Genomic DNA, 17346 nt, shown 5'->3' on the forward strand with positions numbered 1-17346 from the left:
CAGTTTCACGGAGGAAAGAAGTGGGGAAGGGGCTTTGGGAGCGCTGGCAGAGGGAATTGCACTTTTAAGTAGAGTGATCAGGGATGATTTCACTGAAAAGATGGTGCTTGTGTAGGGACACCAGTGAAGGCCCTGAGGTAGGTGCATGACTCGGGGTGTTTGCAGAACAGCAAGGAGGTCAGAGGGGCTGAGCAGAATGAGAAAGAGGAAGGACAAGTAGGAAACTGGGTATTGGGAGGCCACATAGTGTAAGGTTTTTTGCTCATTGAAAGGATTCTGGTGAGGGTTTTGGGCAGAGGAGTGACATGACTTTATTTATATTTTAAAAAGATCGCCATGGCTGCTGGGTAGGATGTAGACTCTTAAGGGGACAGTCAGAGAAGCAGAGAGACCAGGAAGGAGACTATTGCAGTAATTCTGGCAGGAGGTGATGGTGGTGGGGACAGTAGCAGCAGGAAGAATTGGTCTGATTCTGGCTATAATTTGAAGGTGTTGGCTGATGTGGTATATGAGAAAGAGAGAAATCAAGAATTACCCCAAAATATCTGTTCTTCTCATTTGAAAAGAAAGAGGCACATGTGGAGTTAGTTTGGGGGCATGTTAAGTTTGAGATGCCTTTTAGACACCCAAGTGGAGATGTCAAAGTGGTGCTTGACAAGCCGTGAGGGTGGCTGTGTTTACCAAGAGAATGAACGAGTTTAGAGAGAACTTCATACACTAAATCTTGAGGCAGTCCTAACCCTTAGAGGTCAGGGATATGAGGAGGATCCACCCAGAAATTTTATACAAATTAGAAGCTCCTGGAAACCCTAAAACCAGCCACTCAGAGGAAGCGAGAGTATCTTAGCACATGCTACTTAAAGCATGGTCCCTGGAGCAGCCATATCAGCAGCCCCTGAAAACATGTTAGAAATACAGGCTCTTCAGCTTCGCTGCCGAGCTAGTGAGTCAGATTCTTCGGAAGGGGGTCCAGCAGTCTGTTCTACCAACCCCTCATGGTGACTTGTAAGCCCTCTGAAGTTCCCAAGGCACCGTCCGGGAGGGTCCCAAGGAGCTGAGCTTCAGTGGCACTGGTGTGGCGGGCTCGTTACTTATCTGGCCCCTACTCTGCACTTCCCCTTTGTCCTCCAGTTAGGAGGTTAGCATGTTGCCCGGTTGCCCCGCACTTGCTTCAGAGAACCATCCTAGTGCAGGGCAGTCCCCAAGCAGTGTCACACAGAGAGGTCCTGTCAGAGTGGGCTGTGCAGAGGCCTGGGACAGAGGGTCAGAGGAAAGGTGGAGACTTGGGCTCCTGAGTGGACATCAAGTGTGTGCATCCGTTTGCCCACACTTGCCCTGTGGCTTGGATCTCAAGGGAGAACAGGCAAGGCCCGAGGGAGCTCACGGTCAGCGTGTTTGCACTTCCTGCCGACCAGCTGCAGGCTGGTGCCAAGAGTTCTGTTCGTCCCTGTGCATCGCATCCTGCTGGTAGCGTTTGCTAAGTGGGTCCAGGGTGCCAGAGCAGCGCAAGGTGCAGAAGATAAAGAAAGAAGACTCCATTTCCTTGACTCGGTTTTAACAGGGCATGCAGGCTCTGTGACGGGGTGCACTGGCCATGCAGACCAAGTGTTGCTGCGTCCCGGAGTGGTTAACTCCATCTGGTGGTGGCTGGAGAAGGCGTCATTTAGAGAAGGAGAGCTTGAGCTCAGTGGCATAATGCAGCAGGTCCCCGGACTGGAGTGGGGGAAACACTGACACTCCTTGAACTGTAAAGAGGCATCCCTTCCGCTACGATTGTACATAACAAACCACAGTAGTATTGGCAGAACCTTTGACTTCGTTATTCAAGTAAAAGCACAGGTATTTTTATATCATAGTTTGTGTAGGTTTTTCCAAATATAGTTTACACTCATTTTTTTGAAATTATGGTAGTTATTTCATTCTTGCTACTTAACGTGTTAATAAAGAAGCATATACTTGGTGTTTTAATAGTTTTGAAGATTGTATTTCAGTGTAATTAGCTTTTAAAATCATCCTTTTTGATACATTGATTTTTTAGAGATAGAGAGGAATGTTGGGGGGAGAGACACGCAGAGAGAGGAGAGACAGTGGGAGGGAGAGGGGGAGAGAAACATCGATTTGTTGTTCCATTTAGTTATGCACTCATTAATGAGTCTTGTATGTGCCCCGACTGGGGATCAAACCCTCAACCTTCGTGTATTGGGACGACACTCTAACCAACTGAGCTACCTGGCCAGGGCTCTGTGTGTTTTACTTTATGCATTTGAAACATTATTATGAGTAGGAGTCCATACGGATCACCAGACTTCTGAAAGAGGGCTGGGTCAAAAAAGTTATAAATTTGGATTTAGGAAACATTTGCTAACCTGTATCATGATTTTTAGAATCCTTTTGGACAGGCGTGTGACTTTTTTTATTTTTTATTTTTGCAGCCCCCACAGTGTTGCGTTATTAAAGCTTTCACGCTCCGGTTTTCCTTCACAGGGCACACGTCCCACGTGTGTGTGGAGACCATGAAGATTTTGACTTTAAGATGTGAAGAAAGAGGTGAGAGTCAGTGAAGGGTGAGGGATGGGGGCGGGTATCTAAGTCGTGTGAGGAGAGAGAAGTTAGGTGGATGAGGACTTGCAAAAATGCTGTGTGTGAGGGGGCAGACATTCCTGAGGTCCAGGTAGGTATCTAGGGCACAGGCAGCGCCCCCCACCTCCAACCCGCCCCCCCATCTCACGGCTTCTTTCTCTTCCTCCAGCTCAGTATTCTCAAGCCTCAGCCCTTTCCCAACATGGGGAGGATAAGACCAAGTTTCAGGTGGGTTGAGTTTTCTCTTCTCCCTGGAAATACCACTGTAGGCATCAGGGTGAACCTTATCTCCCCGCCCTGGCAAAAGGGAAAAGAGGAAAATAATGTATTGGGTGAATATATTCCACTCTCCATTGCATTTCTTCACAAAGTAGCTAGTTTCAAAAGGCCTTACCCATCCTAATCTTAGTCAGAAAGACACCGAAGTGTTGTATTTTAATATTTACTTTAAAATTTTAAAATCTCTTAATATGATTATAATTTGTTTTTGTAAATGGCATGTAGTTGGCAATTAACTTCATTTTCTTCAAGATGGGTACCAGTTAGGACAGTGCCATTTATTAATCATTTGCAAGTCGAAATACCATCGTTATCACTTTATATTTGTCTGTGTATTTATATGTGTGTGTGTATCTAAAATAGTTATGTATATTATGTATGTGAAGAGAGAGAGAAAGACAGGTATCCACTGATTTCATCTTTCTCACGATCTGACTGTTCCTGCATTCTCTGCTCTGGTCCACTGAGTCGCTGGTACATCTCTGCATTGTCTTACTATCAGAGGACAAAACAGACAACATCCCTGTCCTTGTGGGGCTGACATTCTAGAAGGGGGACACAGGTAGTCAAGTTCAAAGCGAGACGATTGCTCTCAAGTACTTGGAAGACAGAGTCAGGAGGAACTGAAAGTATCTGCAGTCATCGAAGAAAAGGGATGAGTCGGACCAGCGAGATGGGAGCGGTGGATAGATTTGAAGTATGTTTTGGAAAAATAATTGGCAGACTTTACTATGACTTAGATTTGAAAAATGAGGACACGGGAAGAATCAAAGGTGATTTTAGGGCCGATGGTACTGCCTGCCCCCCTGGAGATTGGGAGAGGACCCTGCGGGGAAGGACGCAGTGCGCTCTTTGTGGTCTGCAGCAGTCAGCTATGGCAGGCTGTGGTGCGAGGCCAGAGCTGGACATAAGGATGTGGGAGTGGGCGACCAGTCCACGTTTGTTTACTTGCTGGCCAACTGCCTCTGTCCCAGGACTGCCTCTGCCCCAGGCTTTCTCCCTGTCACACTGCTTCTAGTCGGGGGATAGACTGGGGACTTTGCTGGGACATGTGCTCTGTTGGTGGCCCTCATTCTGCAGAGTGGAGACGCGGGTTCCTCTGGCCTGTGGTCCTTCTGATCTCGTCTGGCCGGCAGTGTGGCCGAGTGGCTACTGCGCGTTAGGCTGTCCCGGTTCAGTCCTAACGCTGCTTTTATTAGATGTATGTTCATCAACAAGTGATACTCACTTTGCTGAGTCCCCATTTTTCTCAGCTGTGAAACAGGGGTAGCAATAGTAACTTACCTTGTGGGTCTAAAGATAATAGGTAATAAAACATTTCCAACACTCTAGAAAGTTCTCACTTTCTGTGAGGATTAAATAAGTCATATGAAAATCCTTAGTCTAGAACCTATTTATAGTAAGTTTGCTATAAATATAAGGTGTTAATATTATAGTCACGTGCCACCTAGCAATGGGGGTACATCATAAGAAATGCGTCGTCAGGTGATTTTGTCATACAAACATCATACAGTGTATTAACACACATCTAGATGGCCTAGCCTACTGCACACCTAGGCCACATGGTAAAACTCCTTCGTATATGTGGTCTGTTGTTGACTGAAATGTTATTATGCATTTAAGTAGGTGACTGTATCTAGATTATATCTTCTCGTTTTCTGGTCCTTTTGTAACACACTTCTTGGCTGTTATGGGACAGCTGTTGGAGTATAGTGGCTCTGGAACAAGACTGATCAAATTATAGCTGTCTTACCAGCTGTGTGACCTTGACCAACTTATGTCACCTCCTGGTTCAGGAGTCCCCAAGACTACATTCTTGTTCGGAGATTTGCCAGGACCCAAGGGGCTCAGTGTGTAGTTTAACTCATGTCTAAAATTTATTACAGCAACACACCTGGTTGCACATGGCTTCCTCCAGACGTCACCATGCACCTTTCCCCTCTAATGAATTTTTTTAAAGGTTTTATTTATTTATTTTTAGTGAGAAGTGAAGGGAATGAGAAAGAGGAAGAGAAACCTCAATGTGTGGTTGCCTCTCATACGCTCCCAACTGGGGACCGGGTCCACAACCCAGACATGTGCACTGACTGGAAATCGAATTGGTGACCCTTTGGTTCGCAGGCTGGCACTCAAACCACTGAGTCATACCAGCCAGGGCAGGATTTTTTTTAACCATAATAAGTCTTAGCTGCGAATGTGACTGTGTACTGAGTCCTGAGTGTCCATGAGTTTTTTTTAAAAAGTGAAATACCTGTGGAATCACAATTCACTCTTACCTTGTAATATCTGTCACGGATTTCCCAGGAACAAGCTGCAGATAAGGTATAACTGTGAAGGACCTCATACAGTTGTTGCCCTCCCAAGAAAGCAAGTCACAAAAAAGGAAGGAAGGAAGGAAGACATAGTGTGAAGAAAGGAAGGAAGACACAGTGTAAAGGAAGGAAGGAAGACACAGTGTAAATGAATGTTGTTGATCACTATATTGCAGAATATATAACTGCCATTTTTTTCTCACTGGACTGGAGCAGTTCCCATGAAAACCTGGGCCATGATTCGTTGCTGAGGCTAACACAGCGTGATTTGAAACTATAGTTTGAACTGCTGCTTCAGAGGTCTCATCTTGTTAGGGAGATGGTTGCATCAGCACATTGGCTGCTTCTGTCAAGTGCTAACATGGAAAGTGTCTGTGACCCTGGCTGGTTGGTTGGAGTGTCGTCCCATACACCAAAAGTGTACAGGTTTGATTCCCAGGCAGGGCACTTACCTAGGTTGCAGGTCTGATCCCTGTTTAAGGTGCATACAGGAGGCAAACTGATCTCTCTCTCTCTCTCCTTCTGTCCCTCTCCCTCCCTCTCTCCCTTTTCCCTTCTCTTTCTCAAATCAATAAATGTTTCCTTGAGTGAGGATTTTTTAAAAAGTGTCTGTGGATAAGGAAGGGGACCATGGCAGTAAAGAGCAGGATTTGGCCTGATTTGGGGGTGCACGCAGATATGGGCATGCTAAAAGTAGGTGCTGTTGGAACCATAAGTTGTCACAGTCTCTGAAGGAAAAGCTGGTAGTCTACGAGGTAAAGTCAAATTGTAAAAGATGCAGACTCTGTGATTCAGCCATTCCAGTTCTAGGACATTGTCTGCAGAAGTGCTGAGCAGAGGAGGCTCCTGTTTACTCTTTGGATGACCATGGAAGTGCATTTGGTCAGAATCAAAATTGTTAGCACTGAACAGTGATCATACTTGATTTGACTAGCAAACTGAGCACGTTCTTTCTTTCTTGTCTACTTGTGTTAGTGATGCCAAGTAAGTTACAGCAAACTTCATCGAGTGAGTGTTCTTCTTAATGGTGCTTCACATTGTAGGAGCCATTGACCTTCAAGGACGTGGCTGTGGTCTTCACGGAGGAGGAGCTGGGGCTGCTGGACGCTGTCCAGAGGCAGCTGTACCGGGACGTGATGCTGGAGAACTTCTGGAACCTGGTCTCCCTGGGTGAGGAGAACCTCTGGTTAATTGAAACTTAGCTTATTGAAGTATTCTTTTTCCCCAGAGAGTATGTTCTTTTTTGGTCTTTGTACATAGGTTAAATCTATTTTTTTTATGTAGCTATTACGAAGGAGTTTCAGTTGACCAGTCCCAAATCTTTTCCTGTCTGTCCTTCAAAGGCCTGGAGGTCATGGGATAAGGGCAACATTTTCAGATTATTTTTTTGCACCTCAGAAATGAGCGTAAGCCTTGCATTTTCTTGCCTTTTCAGTGCAGCCTTATAAATTTAATAAGGTACCCCATTTGGAACAAGACAGAGAGCCTTGGGTGACAGAGAGAGGAACTCTGAGAGAATCGCATCCAGGTGAGAACCATGGGGCCTGGAGGCATGTGAGCTTCTTACACAGGCCCATTCCGCACCCTTGACCTTGCTTGGGGACACTGCTAGTACCATTGTAGGTGATTGTTCTGCAGCCTCATTTCTGCTACTCAGTCCCTACCTTCTCATGGTTCCTTGATGCTTTTCAGAGAATGACATACGGACTTTCCTCCCCCTGACAGAAACAGCCAGGCAGTGGCAGGGAGACTGTTCCAGAATATTGAGAGTCTTCTGATGGCTTTCTCACTTAACTCTGGTATCCTGCAAGCCCCTTGATGGAAACAGATTCATGTTACCTCAGCCCTCAAAGATAAAAATAGCTGACGAAGAATATCAGAAAACCTGGACAAATGCTTTAAAGCGTATGGAAATGTGTCATAAATATGAACCTAATGGCTCACCAGCAGTAATGGGGCTAAGTTGATGTTTTTCTGTCTTGGTGCCTTATCAGTGTCATCTGCATTCCTGTTCTGTGTGCTCACAGGAGACACAGTGGATGCACTTTAGTCCCTTCCCAAGTTCAGCTCACACATTTCCAGAGTCACATGGGAGGCCGTGTGGTGAGAGCGCTAAGCACAGCTGTAAAACCAGTCTTCTGTGTTTGAACCCCAGCTGAGCACTTCCTCCCAGCATGGCGGGTCACTTAACTGGGGTACTTACCTCTCTGTACCTTGGTTTCCTCATGTGTAAAATGAAGATAACAGTGGTTTCTGCCTCAATGCTATTCTGAGGGTTAAAGAAGGTAATATAGGTACATCGTTGGCATCTAGGAGGTGTTCTAGTGGTGTTAGATACTGTTATTATATTTATTAGCAACAACAGCATTATTAAGTGGAGAAGAGAATTTTCTCTGTTAAAATTTTTTCAGAATTTCTTTTTTACTTGGCAACAATATGATTAAACTAAGTTTGTTACTAACAGAATTATGTTAAGATTTAGCTTCAGCCCTGGCTGGTGTGGCTCAGTGGATTGAGTGCTGGCCTGTGTACCAAAAGGTTGCTGGTTCAATTCCCAGTCAGGGCACATGGCCTGGGGTGTGCGAGAGGCAACCAAGCGATGTTTCTTTTTCACATTGATGTTTCTCTCCCTCTCTGCCTCTCTCTTTCCCTCCATCCACCCACCTCTAAAAAGAAATAAAATTAAAAGATTTCTCTTCAAAACTTACTTATAGGAGCCTCTTGCTTTTTTCAGACATAAAAATAAGTGCCTTGATACTTATGGTACATAAAACTAAATTTTTCTCAAGGCCATTTCATTATTGGGCCTGATCTTTCTGGGACAGTCTTATACTTGTTCTCATTCCTGAATTGTTTTTAACCCCATAGGAGACAAGAATGAAATGGAGTATATTCAAGAAAGAGAATTACAGCTCCTTTTATGCGGAGAGCTCTCCTACTGGAAGATCTGGGCACAGGCAGCTGGCGAATTAACTGGGAGTCGTGAACATAGAGTCAGTCTTCAAAGGAAAGGTGTCCCGTGCTCAGATGATGCTTCCCTGTGGCAGGGATGGGAAGGAGCATCTACTCAAGGTTCACAGATTGAAAAATTGGTGAATATCCTTCAAGGCGATGGGCCCATCAATTTGGAAAATCAAGAGCTTGCCACTTCGAAAGCTGTGAGACCAATCTCCACTCAAGAATCTTGGATGACAGTCTTTGTGAACGAGCTATGGAATGTTCTAGAAAGGTGTAAAAACCGCAAAATGGAAGATATAATATGTAAATGTGAGTGGGATGGCTATGGCTTCAGCCGTAAGTCAAGTTGTCATAGCGACCACAGATTAGCCGAAAGAGAGAAACCATGTACTTGCAATAAATGTGGAAAAGACTACAATAAAAAGTCAGTACTTCACCTCCCCAACCCCAGAGAGAATGGCTGGATAAGTAATGAATACGGAAATAGCTTCCGCGACGAGTCAAACCATCCTGCTTTTCCAAGAGTCCCTTTGAAAGAGAAACCCTGTACGAATCACGAGTTTGGTCAGGACGGGAAGCGGGCTGCCTCTCTTGAGAGACGTCAGGGAGTTCCCTCAGGAGAGCCATCCTGTCAAAGCAAGGAGTGCGGTAGGGGCTTCGGGCAGAACACGGGCCTTCACGGCCACCCCGGGCTCCCCGCGGGAGCGATGCCCTACGGGTGCGACGTGTGCGGGAAGGGGTTCAGGTACAAGTCGGTCCTCCTGATCCATCAGGGGGCGCACACGGGAGAGAAGCCCCGCAAACGCGAGGAGTGCGGGAAGGCCTTTGGGCGAAGCTCCGACCTGCTCGTCCACCAGAGAGTCCGTGCTGGAGAGGAACCGCATAAAGGCCGCGAGCGCGGGAAGGGCCTCAGCCACAGCCCGGCGCTTCAGGCCCACGCGAGGCGGCACACCGGGGAGCAGCCCCACGCGTGCGGCAGGGGTGGCAAAGGGCCCCGTGGCCAGTCTGCGCTGCGGCGTCAGCACGTCCACCCGGGAGAGACACCCCGCGGCGGCAGGGAGGGGCTCAGCAGCCCTCAGAGGAGGCACACGGGAGTGACGCCCTTCCCGTGTGACGCGTGTGACAGAGGCTTCCGTCACAGCTCCTACCTTCAGGCTCCCCAGAGAGCTCACACGGGGCAGCGCCACTATGCGTGTGACGCGTGCGGCAAGAGATTCCGCTATCGCTCGTGTCTCCTCCGGCACGAGAGGCGGCACACGGGAGAGAAGCCCTACAAATGCGAGTGCGGGAAGGGCTTCAGCTGCAGCTCAGACCTGCACGTGCACCAGAGGATCCACACGGGAGAGAGGCCCTTTCCGTGTGTGGAGTGTGGGAAGGCCTTCCGGCGGAACTCAGACCTTCACAGGCACCAGAGGGTCCACACGGGCGAGAGGCCCTACGTGTGTGCCGCGTGCGGCAAGGGCTTCATTTACAGCTTCGACCTGCTCATCCATCAGAGGGTCCACACGGGGGAGAAACCCTACAAATGCGCTGAGTGTGGCAAAGGCTTCAGTTACAGCGCAGGGCTCCTCATTCACCAGAGAGTCCACACAGGCGAGAAACCGTATACGTGCGAGGCGTGCGGCAAGGGCTTCAGGTGCGCCTCCAGCCTTTACAAGCACCAGCAAGTCCACACGGGCGAGAAGCCCTATACGTGCGATCAGTGCGGCAAGGGCTTCAGCTACAGCTGCAACCTGCGCACCCACCGGAGGCTGCACACGGGAGAGAAACCCTACACGTGCTACGAGTGTGGAAAGGGCTTCAGATACTGCTCGGGTCTCCTCAGTCACAAGAAAGTGCACACGAGAGAGAAGCCATATTGCTGTGACGTGTGTGGGAAGGGCTATAGTCAGAGCTCACATCTTCAAGGTCATCAGAGGGTCCACAGTGGTGAGAGACCCTATAAATGTGAGGCGTGTGGAAAGGGCTTTGGTCGGAGCTCCTATCTTCATGTCCATCAGAGGGTCCACACTGGGGAGAAGCCCTATAAGTGTGCCGTGTGTGGGAAGGGCTTCAGCTACAGCTCGGGTCTGCGAAATCATCAGAGAGTGCACCGAAGTGAGAAGCCTTAGAACTTGATCTCCGTCTGGCAGTGAGGTTGACGAGCGTGCTGTGTACGGAGGGCCACCGTGGAGGCTGGCATTGTCATAGGCAGCAGCTCGTCCCCATGGCGACATCCAGGAGATCGGTAAATAGGGAAAGCACTTCAATCAGAAATTTAGTCTTCTAGAGCGTTATACAACAGCATAGTCCTTAAAGAAGTAACATGGCAGTAGCTTCAGTAAACATGGTCACTTTCAGAGGTGGTCTACAGGGAGGCTTTGTCAATGATAGGGGCAGTGGGAGGGGATCAAAGGAACATGGTTGGCACTTCGTCAGATGCTGAAAGGTTACGGGTTTAATTCACCATTAGGGCTCATGCGTACCCAGGATGCTGGTTCAGTCACCCGCGGAGTGCATACGGGACACAACCAATTGCTGTTTCTCTCTCTCCCTTCCTCCCCCTCCAAAAGCAATGAAACAAATGGCCTAGGGTGAGGATAAAAATAATAATAAAATTTTTAAAAAGAAGGAACAGATTACAGACGTGGATTCCTTGTGGAGGAAAAATTCCTACAAATGTGGGGAAAAAATTGTCTCTTTAATAAAACCTACATTGTGTATGCACCTTTTAGTTTTTATAAAATTTCAAAGATGATCGCATTTGTTGAGCCAGGTTGGTTTGAAAAGGCCAGGAACAGTTACAGGGAAAGTTCTTTGGGCAGGTCTGGGGAATGGATCTCTGTCAGGCCTTTGTGCTTTTGTGATTGTGTTTTATCCCTTAGAAGCTGCTTGTAAAGAGATTCTGCTAGACTGCAAGAATATTTTATTTTCTCAAGTTTTAATAAAAAATCCAGTTGGGCTTTTCATTGGCATTGCATTGAATTTATAAATTAATTTGGAAAGAACTTGCATCTTTGAAACGTTGACTTTTTTTTCCATTTTGAAAATGCTATTTGTTTTTACTTACTAAAGTATTTTGAATGACCTTCTCAATAATATTTTTTAGAGATAGTTAAGAATAGGTTCTGAATATTCTTTAGTATAGTTCCAGGAATTTTTTTTTTTTTTTTGGCTATCATAAATATAATATTTTTACCCCACTTCATTTCATGGTAGGTTTTTTTGAGCATGTAACACAAATATTCGAACATTTTAAAATATCAGAAATGCCATTTTTTACTTGTCAACAGAACAGGCTAAAACAGATTCACCAAAGCCACCACCAGTGGGGATCTGTGGAGGCACACACTCTTCTGCACTTAACCGTGAGAGTAAAAATAGATAGTGGTTTTTCTTTTTTCCCAAAGAATTTGTCAGTGTTTCGAATTCAATTTGTGTAATCTTTGAAGCAGCAGTGTAATAATTTTTACTTGGAAAATAGTTGCACATGTGAGAAAAGTTGTATGCACATGACTGAGCTTTGTAGCATTTTTTTACCATAGCAAAAAAAAAAAGAAAAGAAAAATTAATATTCCAAGAGTGGTAAGGGAAAAACCACTAAAAATATTCAGGTATATCTATAGTGAAGGTTGGCCTGGACTATTCAGTGATCCAAGAAGTTTGTGGAATAACAGTTATAGTTTGATCTCATTTTGTTAATATGTTTTTATATGTTCAGAGAGGGAAAGAAAAAGATGTGTGAAAGGTCAGAATCATGACTGCTTATCTCTAGCAAATGCAATATGAGGTGTGTAATACATTCATATACTTTATGAATTTTCTTAAAGAATATGTTTCAATCTTATAACAACAGTAAGGCTATTTTTAAAAAATTAGTCTGGTAGAACTCTTATGATCAAATACCTGTGCTATAACTTCTATAATTTTTAAAAGTTTTTTTTGCTTGTTCTGCTGCTCGCTTAGCACGCAGCACCAAATATAGGGTATACAGCTGAGCTGTGAAGTGAGTTAGATCCTTTCAGAGGCGGCATCATTTTTGCTGGCTGTTAGGAGGGAGATGGCCTGGATGATTGAGAGGAGCTCTGGTATTTCCATTCTACATTCTGGCTTCATAGCGGGCAGTACTGTGACGTGCTTCTTCCAGTCTGACAGCTTCATCCGGGGACTTGGGAGTCATGGGGCATGGCCTTGGCTGAGCCCTCTCTGCTGCGTGCGACTGCGAGACAAGGAGTAGCAATCAGAGCCATATCAGGGAGGGGAGGAAGGGGCACTTTATAGGTAAATAGTTACAGAACCTACCTGGAGAACAGAAGCCAAGTGTTGATAGCAGGAAATGGTCAGCTTGCAAATGGGGGCTTGAAAAAAGCAGAAAGATTTTATGGAATAGCAGCAGGAGCCAAGCCTTCTCGTGATGGGTCAATTTTATAGCCAAGACAACAAATATAGACACCAAACCTTCAAGGTTTGTGGTTGAAAAGCTTAAGTGGGTTTCCAAAGGTGGACAGAAGATTCTTAGAATCGTCTGTCTGGGCAGTATCTCCCCCATGTTCTGGAGGTGGCTGTCAGATGTTGGCTCTGACCTCAGGCATCTAAGTGCCTGACCAGGGCTTAGAGGACCTGCTTCCGAGGTGGCTTTGGGCATCATCTAGCTTTGAGCAGGAGGCCTCAGTTCCTCGGTGGCTCTTGACAAAGATCCCGTTTCCTCACTGCATGGGCTTCTCCGCAGGGCTACCTGGGGGCCTTCATGAGGTGGCAGCTGATGTCCCCCAGAGCAAGTAATCAGAGAGGGGAGAGCAAGCAGAGAACCACAGTGCCCTTTATAACCCAGTCTCAGAAGCAGGCATCATCGTGTGTAGGGGAAATAGCTCTATCTCTTGCAATGAGGAGCGTCAAAGGATTGTGAATGTATCTTCAAACCACCACCCCTCCTTACCACGTGGGAGAGTAATAAAGATAGAATGGTAGACCCAGCAGTCAGTCTCTGTGCATTTGTGCTCATTATTCTGCTAGAGGCTGTCCTTGAGGTCCCACTGGGTGCCTAAAGCTTACCCAGGTGCCAGTCAGCTGCTAGGATGTCAGCAGCAGGGACACAAGACAGTTGGGGGGGGGGGCACTACAGCTGCTATGGAACGGTCCCGTTGGGTGTGGAAGTGCAGTGCTTATCATGCAGGCCCGCAGTAATAAGGTGGGATGTTACTCTCTGTCCTCGGAGCGTGACATGGCAGAAAGGTTAATTCAAGTGTAAGGGGATTTGGAGAGTTGCAAATGCACCTTCTGTGGGGCAGAGACAGAAATCAAATGACAGCTGATACACAAGGATAGATGTTGAGCAAGTAGGCTCTGCCTGGAATGGCTTGGTAGGGAGATGAGTCTGGTATGGAAGGTAAAGGCCATAGTGACAGTAAGGGTGTGCCCTACCGACAGGTTGGTGAGTGGCCATTTTATAAGGCAGAGTCAGAGACTTAAGATACCTAAGGTGCAGGTGGAGGTTCAGTAAATGGGAAGGTTCTCCTTAGGGTGACACCCACTGACCCAGAGTAGTCTAGGGTCTTAACTGTGAGGCTGAACTAATCGCGGTGTGACACGTTGGGCAGGGTCAGCCATTCGTGCTGCAGTTGTGACTGATCACTGCACAGACCCTGTTCTCCAGAAGTTACTAGGTGTGAAGTGGTGAACGGACTGACGACACTACCTCGTGAACCCCAGAATCACTACGTGCCTTGGGCAGTGGCTAGGAGAGGAGGGGATGAAGAAGTGAGACTTCCTCCCAACACTCCCAGCTCCAACTCCTGAGCGGTAACTCAGGCAGATCAAAAGACTCTTGGGGGCCCAGGACATGGTTCAAAACTCCTTGATTGATTGTTAACTTAAAAAGAATAAAGATGCACAATTTATTACTGTCTCATTTGTGCAGAGGAGTAAACACATGTCCAGAGACCTGTGTCTCTGTGTACTCAGAAATATACAAAGTAGACTTGGGGGCTTGAGATGGGGAAGGAGACTTGCTTTCCATTGTATACACACATTTGTAACTTGGAATTTTTAGTTGTGCAGTGGAAAAGAATCTAGCAGATAAAAAGACACCTTTTTATATTAACCTTTTTTATTAGTCTGAAATGAAAAGATTGAATATTATCTTTTAGGACAGTTTTAGGTTTATAGAAAAATTGGGCAGATAGTACAGAAATTTCTTTAGTACCTCTCCCTTCCTTGGACATTTTATTTCTTAATATCTTGTATTAGTATGAAACATTCGTTCTAATTAATGAACTAATTTTAATACATTGTTGTTAACTAAATTCCACAGTTTAAGTTAAAATTCACTATTTGTGTTGTGAATTCTATGAGTTTTGACAAATGCATAATGGCATGTGTCTGTCATGATAGTATCATGTGTAGTTTTCCTGTCCTGAATATCTCTTGTGCTTCACCTGTGGACCCCTACCAACCCCTTCTTTTTTTTTTTTTTTTTAAGTATATTTTATTGATTATGCTATTACAGTTGTTCCAATTTTTCCCCCTTCCCCCCCTCCGCCCGGTACCCTCCTCCCCTCCAACAACCCCCCCCCCCCTTAGTTCATGTCCATGGCTTGTGCGTGTAAGTTCTTTGGCTTCACCCTTTCCTGTACTGTTCTTAATTTCCCTGTCTCTATTTTGTTCCTACCAATTATGCTTCTTAATCCCTGCACCTTTTCCCCCTTTACTCCCTTTCCCTCTCCCAGCTGATAACCCTCCAAATGATCCCCGTACCTGTGATTCTATTCCTGTTCTAGTTGTTTGCTTAGTTTGTTTTTATTTTTGTTTTTTAGATTCAGTTGTTAATAGTTGTGAGTTTGTTGTCATTTTAATGTTCATAGTTTGGATCTTTTTCCTTTTTTAAATTTAAGTCCCTTTAACATTTTATATAATAATGGCTTGATGTTGATGAACTCCTTCAGCTTTACCTTCTCTGGGATGCACTTTATCTCCCCTTCCATTCTAAATGATAGCATTGCTGGGTAGAGTAATCTTGGTTGTAGGTCCTTGCTTTTCATCACTTCGAATACTTCTTGCCAGTCCCTTCTTGCCTGCAAAGTTTCTTTTGAGAAATCAGCTAATAATCTTATAGGAGCCCCTTTGTAGGTAACTCTGCTTTTCTCTTGCTGCTTTTAAGATTCTCTCTTTATCTTGGACCTTTGGCATTTTAATTATGATGTTTCTTGGTGTGGTCCTCTTTGGACTTAGCTTGTTTGGGACTCCCTGTGCTTCCTGGACTTGTATGTCTATTTCCTTCACCTAATTAGGGAAGTTTTTCTTCATTATTTTTTCAAATAAGTTTTCAACCTCTTGCTCTTTCTTCCTCTTCTTCTGGCACCCCTATGATTTGGAAGTTGGCACTTTTGGAGATGTCCCAGAGTCTTCTTAAACTCTCCTTATTTTCCTGAATTCTTGTTTCTTCATTTTGTTCTGATTGAATGTTTACTTCTTTATGTTCCAAATTGTTGGTATGGATCCAGCTTTCTCCCCCTCACTGTTGGTCCCCTGTGTATATATATATATATTTTTTTTTTAATTTCACTTTATATATAACCTTCTCTTCTTCCTTTATTTTGTGGTCTTAATTATTTTTCTGAGCATCCTTATTACCAGTATTTTGAACTCTGCATCTGACAGGTTGGCTATCTCCTTTTCATTTAGTTCTTTTTCTGGATCTTTGATCTGTTCTTTCATTTGGGCCATACTTCCCTGACTCAACTTGACAGCCTCCTGTGTTTGCCTCTGTGTCTTGGGTAGAGCTGTCCCACTGGTTACATTATAAGGGGTGGAGCCTTAAATGTTCATCAGTGCAGGGCGACCCAGTTGACCGCTTTGTGGGGCTGTATGTGGGAGACAGGTCAGAGAGGGAACGATGCTGTTTGCTTGGCACTTGCCCTGTTTCCAGTCACTTTATCCGTTTCCCATATGCTACTGATGCCCCTCTAGCTGTTGTCCTGGTGATGATTCCCAGACTGGGTGGACTTGCACAGGTTCTAGGACCATGGGAGCCCTCTAAAAGAACTCTCCTGAGGGACTGGCAGTTTCTTCTACTGCCCCAACCCCCACTGGTTTTCACAGCTAGAATGAATGAGCCTTTATTTTCCTGGTGCTGGAACTGTGAGCTGCATGGTCTGGCCTGGGGCTTGGATTGCTCCTCATGTGTCCCTCCCAGCTTTTATAATGTGGGACTGCTCATTCAGCTGATCACTCGCAGCCTCTGCTTCGCCACTCCACCTCCCCAGCTCCACCCCTTCTACTCATCTGGATGAACACTTCCCCTTTAAATCTTTGGTTGTCAGGCTTCAGTTCAATTTTCTGGCAGTTCTGGTGGATTTCTTTGTTTTGAGGTAGTTATAATTCTTAATGGTTGTCCAACGAGGTGAAGCATGTCCACCTACGTCTTCATCTTGGCTGGAACGGAAAGGATTCCTCTTCTGTCTAAAAAACCATTCCAGTGCTCACAAGTATACAGCCCTCAGGGTTGACCCAGAGGTATTACAAAAGGCAACTGAGGTCTGTTGGGATCGTGGCATTGTGGGCTGGCAGATGAGGGAAGTACCTCAGGATTCCATCCAGCCGGTGCATGTCAGGTTTATTATCTGCCAAAAGCGAGGACATGATAGCAGTCAAATGGCTTCACAAAGAACTTGTACCTAACAAGGTGTCTGGAAGACAACTTCAACATATTTTCCTAGATGCTGTCAATCATGAGGGACTCTGTGGGACTAGTTTTCTAGAAACCTAAGTCTAGAAGACCACTAGGCTCTACATTGATTCTAGAGTGTCTGGATTGGCGAAAGCACACAATGGTCTGAGATGATGATGGCACTGATGTGACAACAGAGGTAAATAAATTTTCTCCCCACAAAAGTGCTAGGGATTCCAAAGAGTAGCTAATTGGGCTGCGTCTGAGGGACACTACAGATTACATAGTAACTGGCAATATGAATCGAGCTGCTATAGGGCAGTGCTGTGCAGTGGAAATACAATGGAGAACAACATGGGAGTTTAGTAAGTTGGTCTGTACAAAATAATTATCAATAACATTCTTGTACCAGCAAGAATGAGGAAACAAATGGGAAGAGATACCATTCGTAAGAGCAGCGACAAGAAAACCTAAATATTCACCCTGGCCGGTGTAGCTCAGTTGGTTGGAGGGTCTTCCTATAAACCGAAAGGTAGGTTTGACTCCTGGTCAGAACACATGCCACGGTTACAG

The 17346-nt window shown here is 45.6% G+C and overlaps 1 protein-coding gene across 4 annotated transcripts in view; it reads left to right on the forward strand.

Annotated features, from left to right (window-relative positions):
• ZNF229 (zinc finger protein 229) overlaps positions 1 to 10336 on the forward strand; it is a 26742-nt gene extending 16406 nt beyond the window's left edge. For 2 of the 4 annotated variants that reach the window (XM_090259519.1, XM_090259520.1), the window contains exons 2-5: positions 2433 to 2547; positions 2750 to 2808; positions 6215 to 6341; positions 8040 to 10336. In XM_090259519.1, the coding sequence (XP_090115645.1) occupies positions 2514 to 2547; positions 2750 to 2808; positions 6215 to 6341; positions 8040 to 10240 (2421 nt within the window). In that variant the 5' untranslated portion in view covers positions 2433 to 2513 and the 3' untranslated portion in view covers positions 10241 to 10336. Of the gene's footprint in view, positions 1 to 2432; positions 2548 to 2749; positions 2809 to 6214; positions 6342 to 8039 lie in introns of those variants that run through there. The other 2 variants (XM_090259521.1, XM_090259522.1) reach the window with 2 other exon arrangements.
• Positions 10337 to 17346: the final 7010 nt, after the last annotated feature.

The sequence above is a fragment of the Furipterus horrens genome, unplaced genomic scaffold (assembly GCF_987537825.1).
Source record: "Furipterus horrens unplaced genomic scaffold, mFurHor1.1.pri manual_scaffold_13, whole genome shotgun sequence".
NCBI classification, from domain to species: Eukaryota; Metazoa; Chordata; class Mammalia; order Chiroptera; family Furipteridae; genus Furipterus; species Furipterus horrens.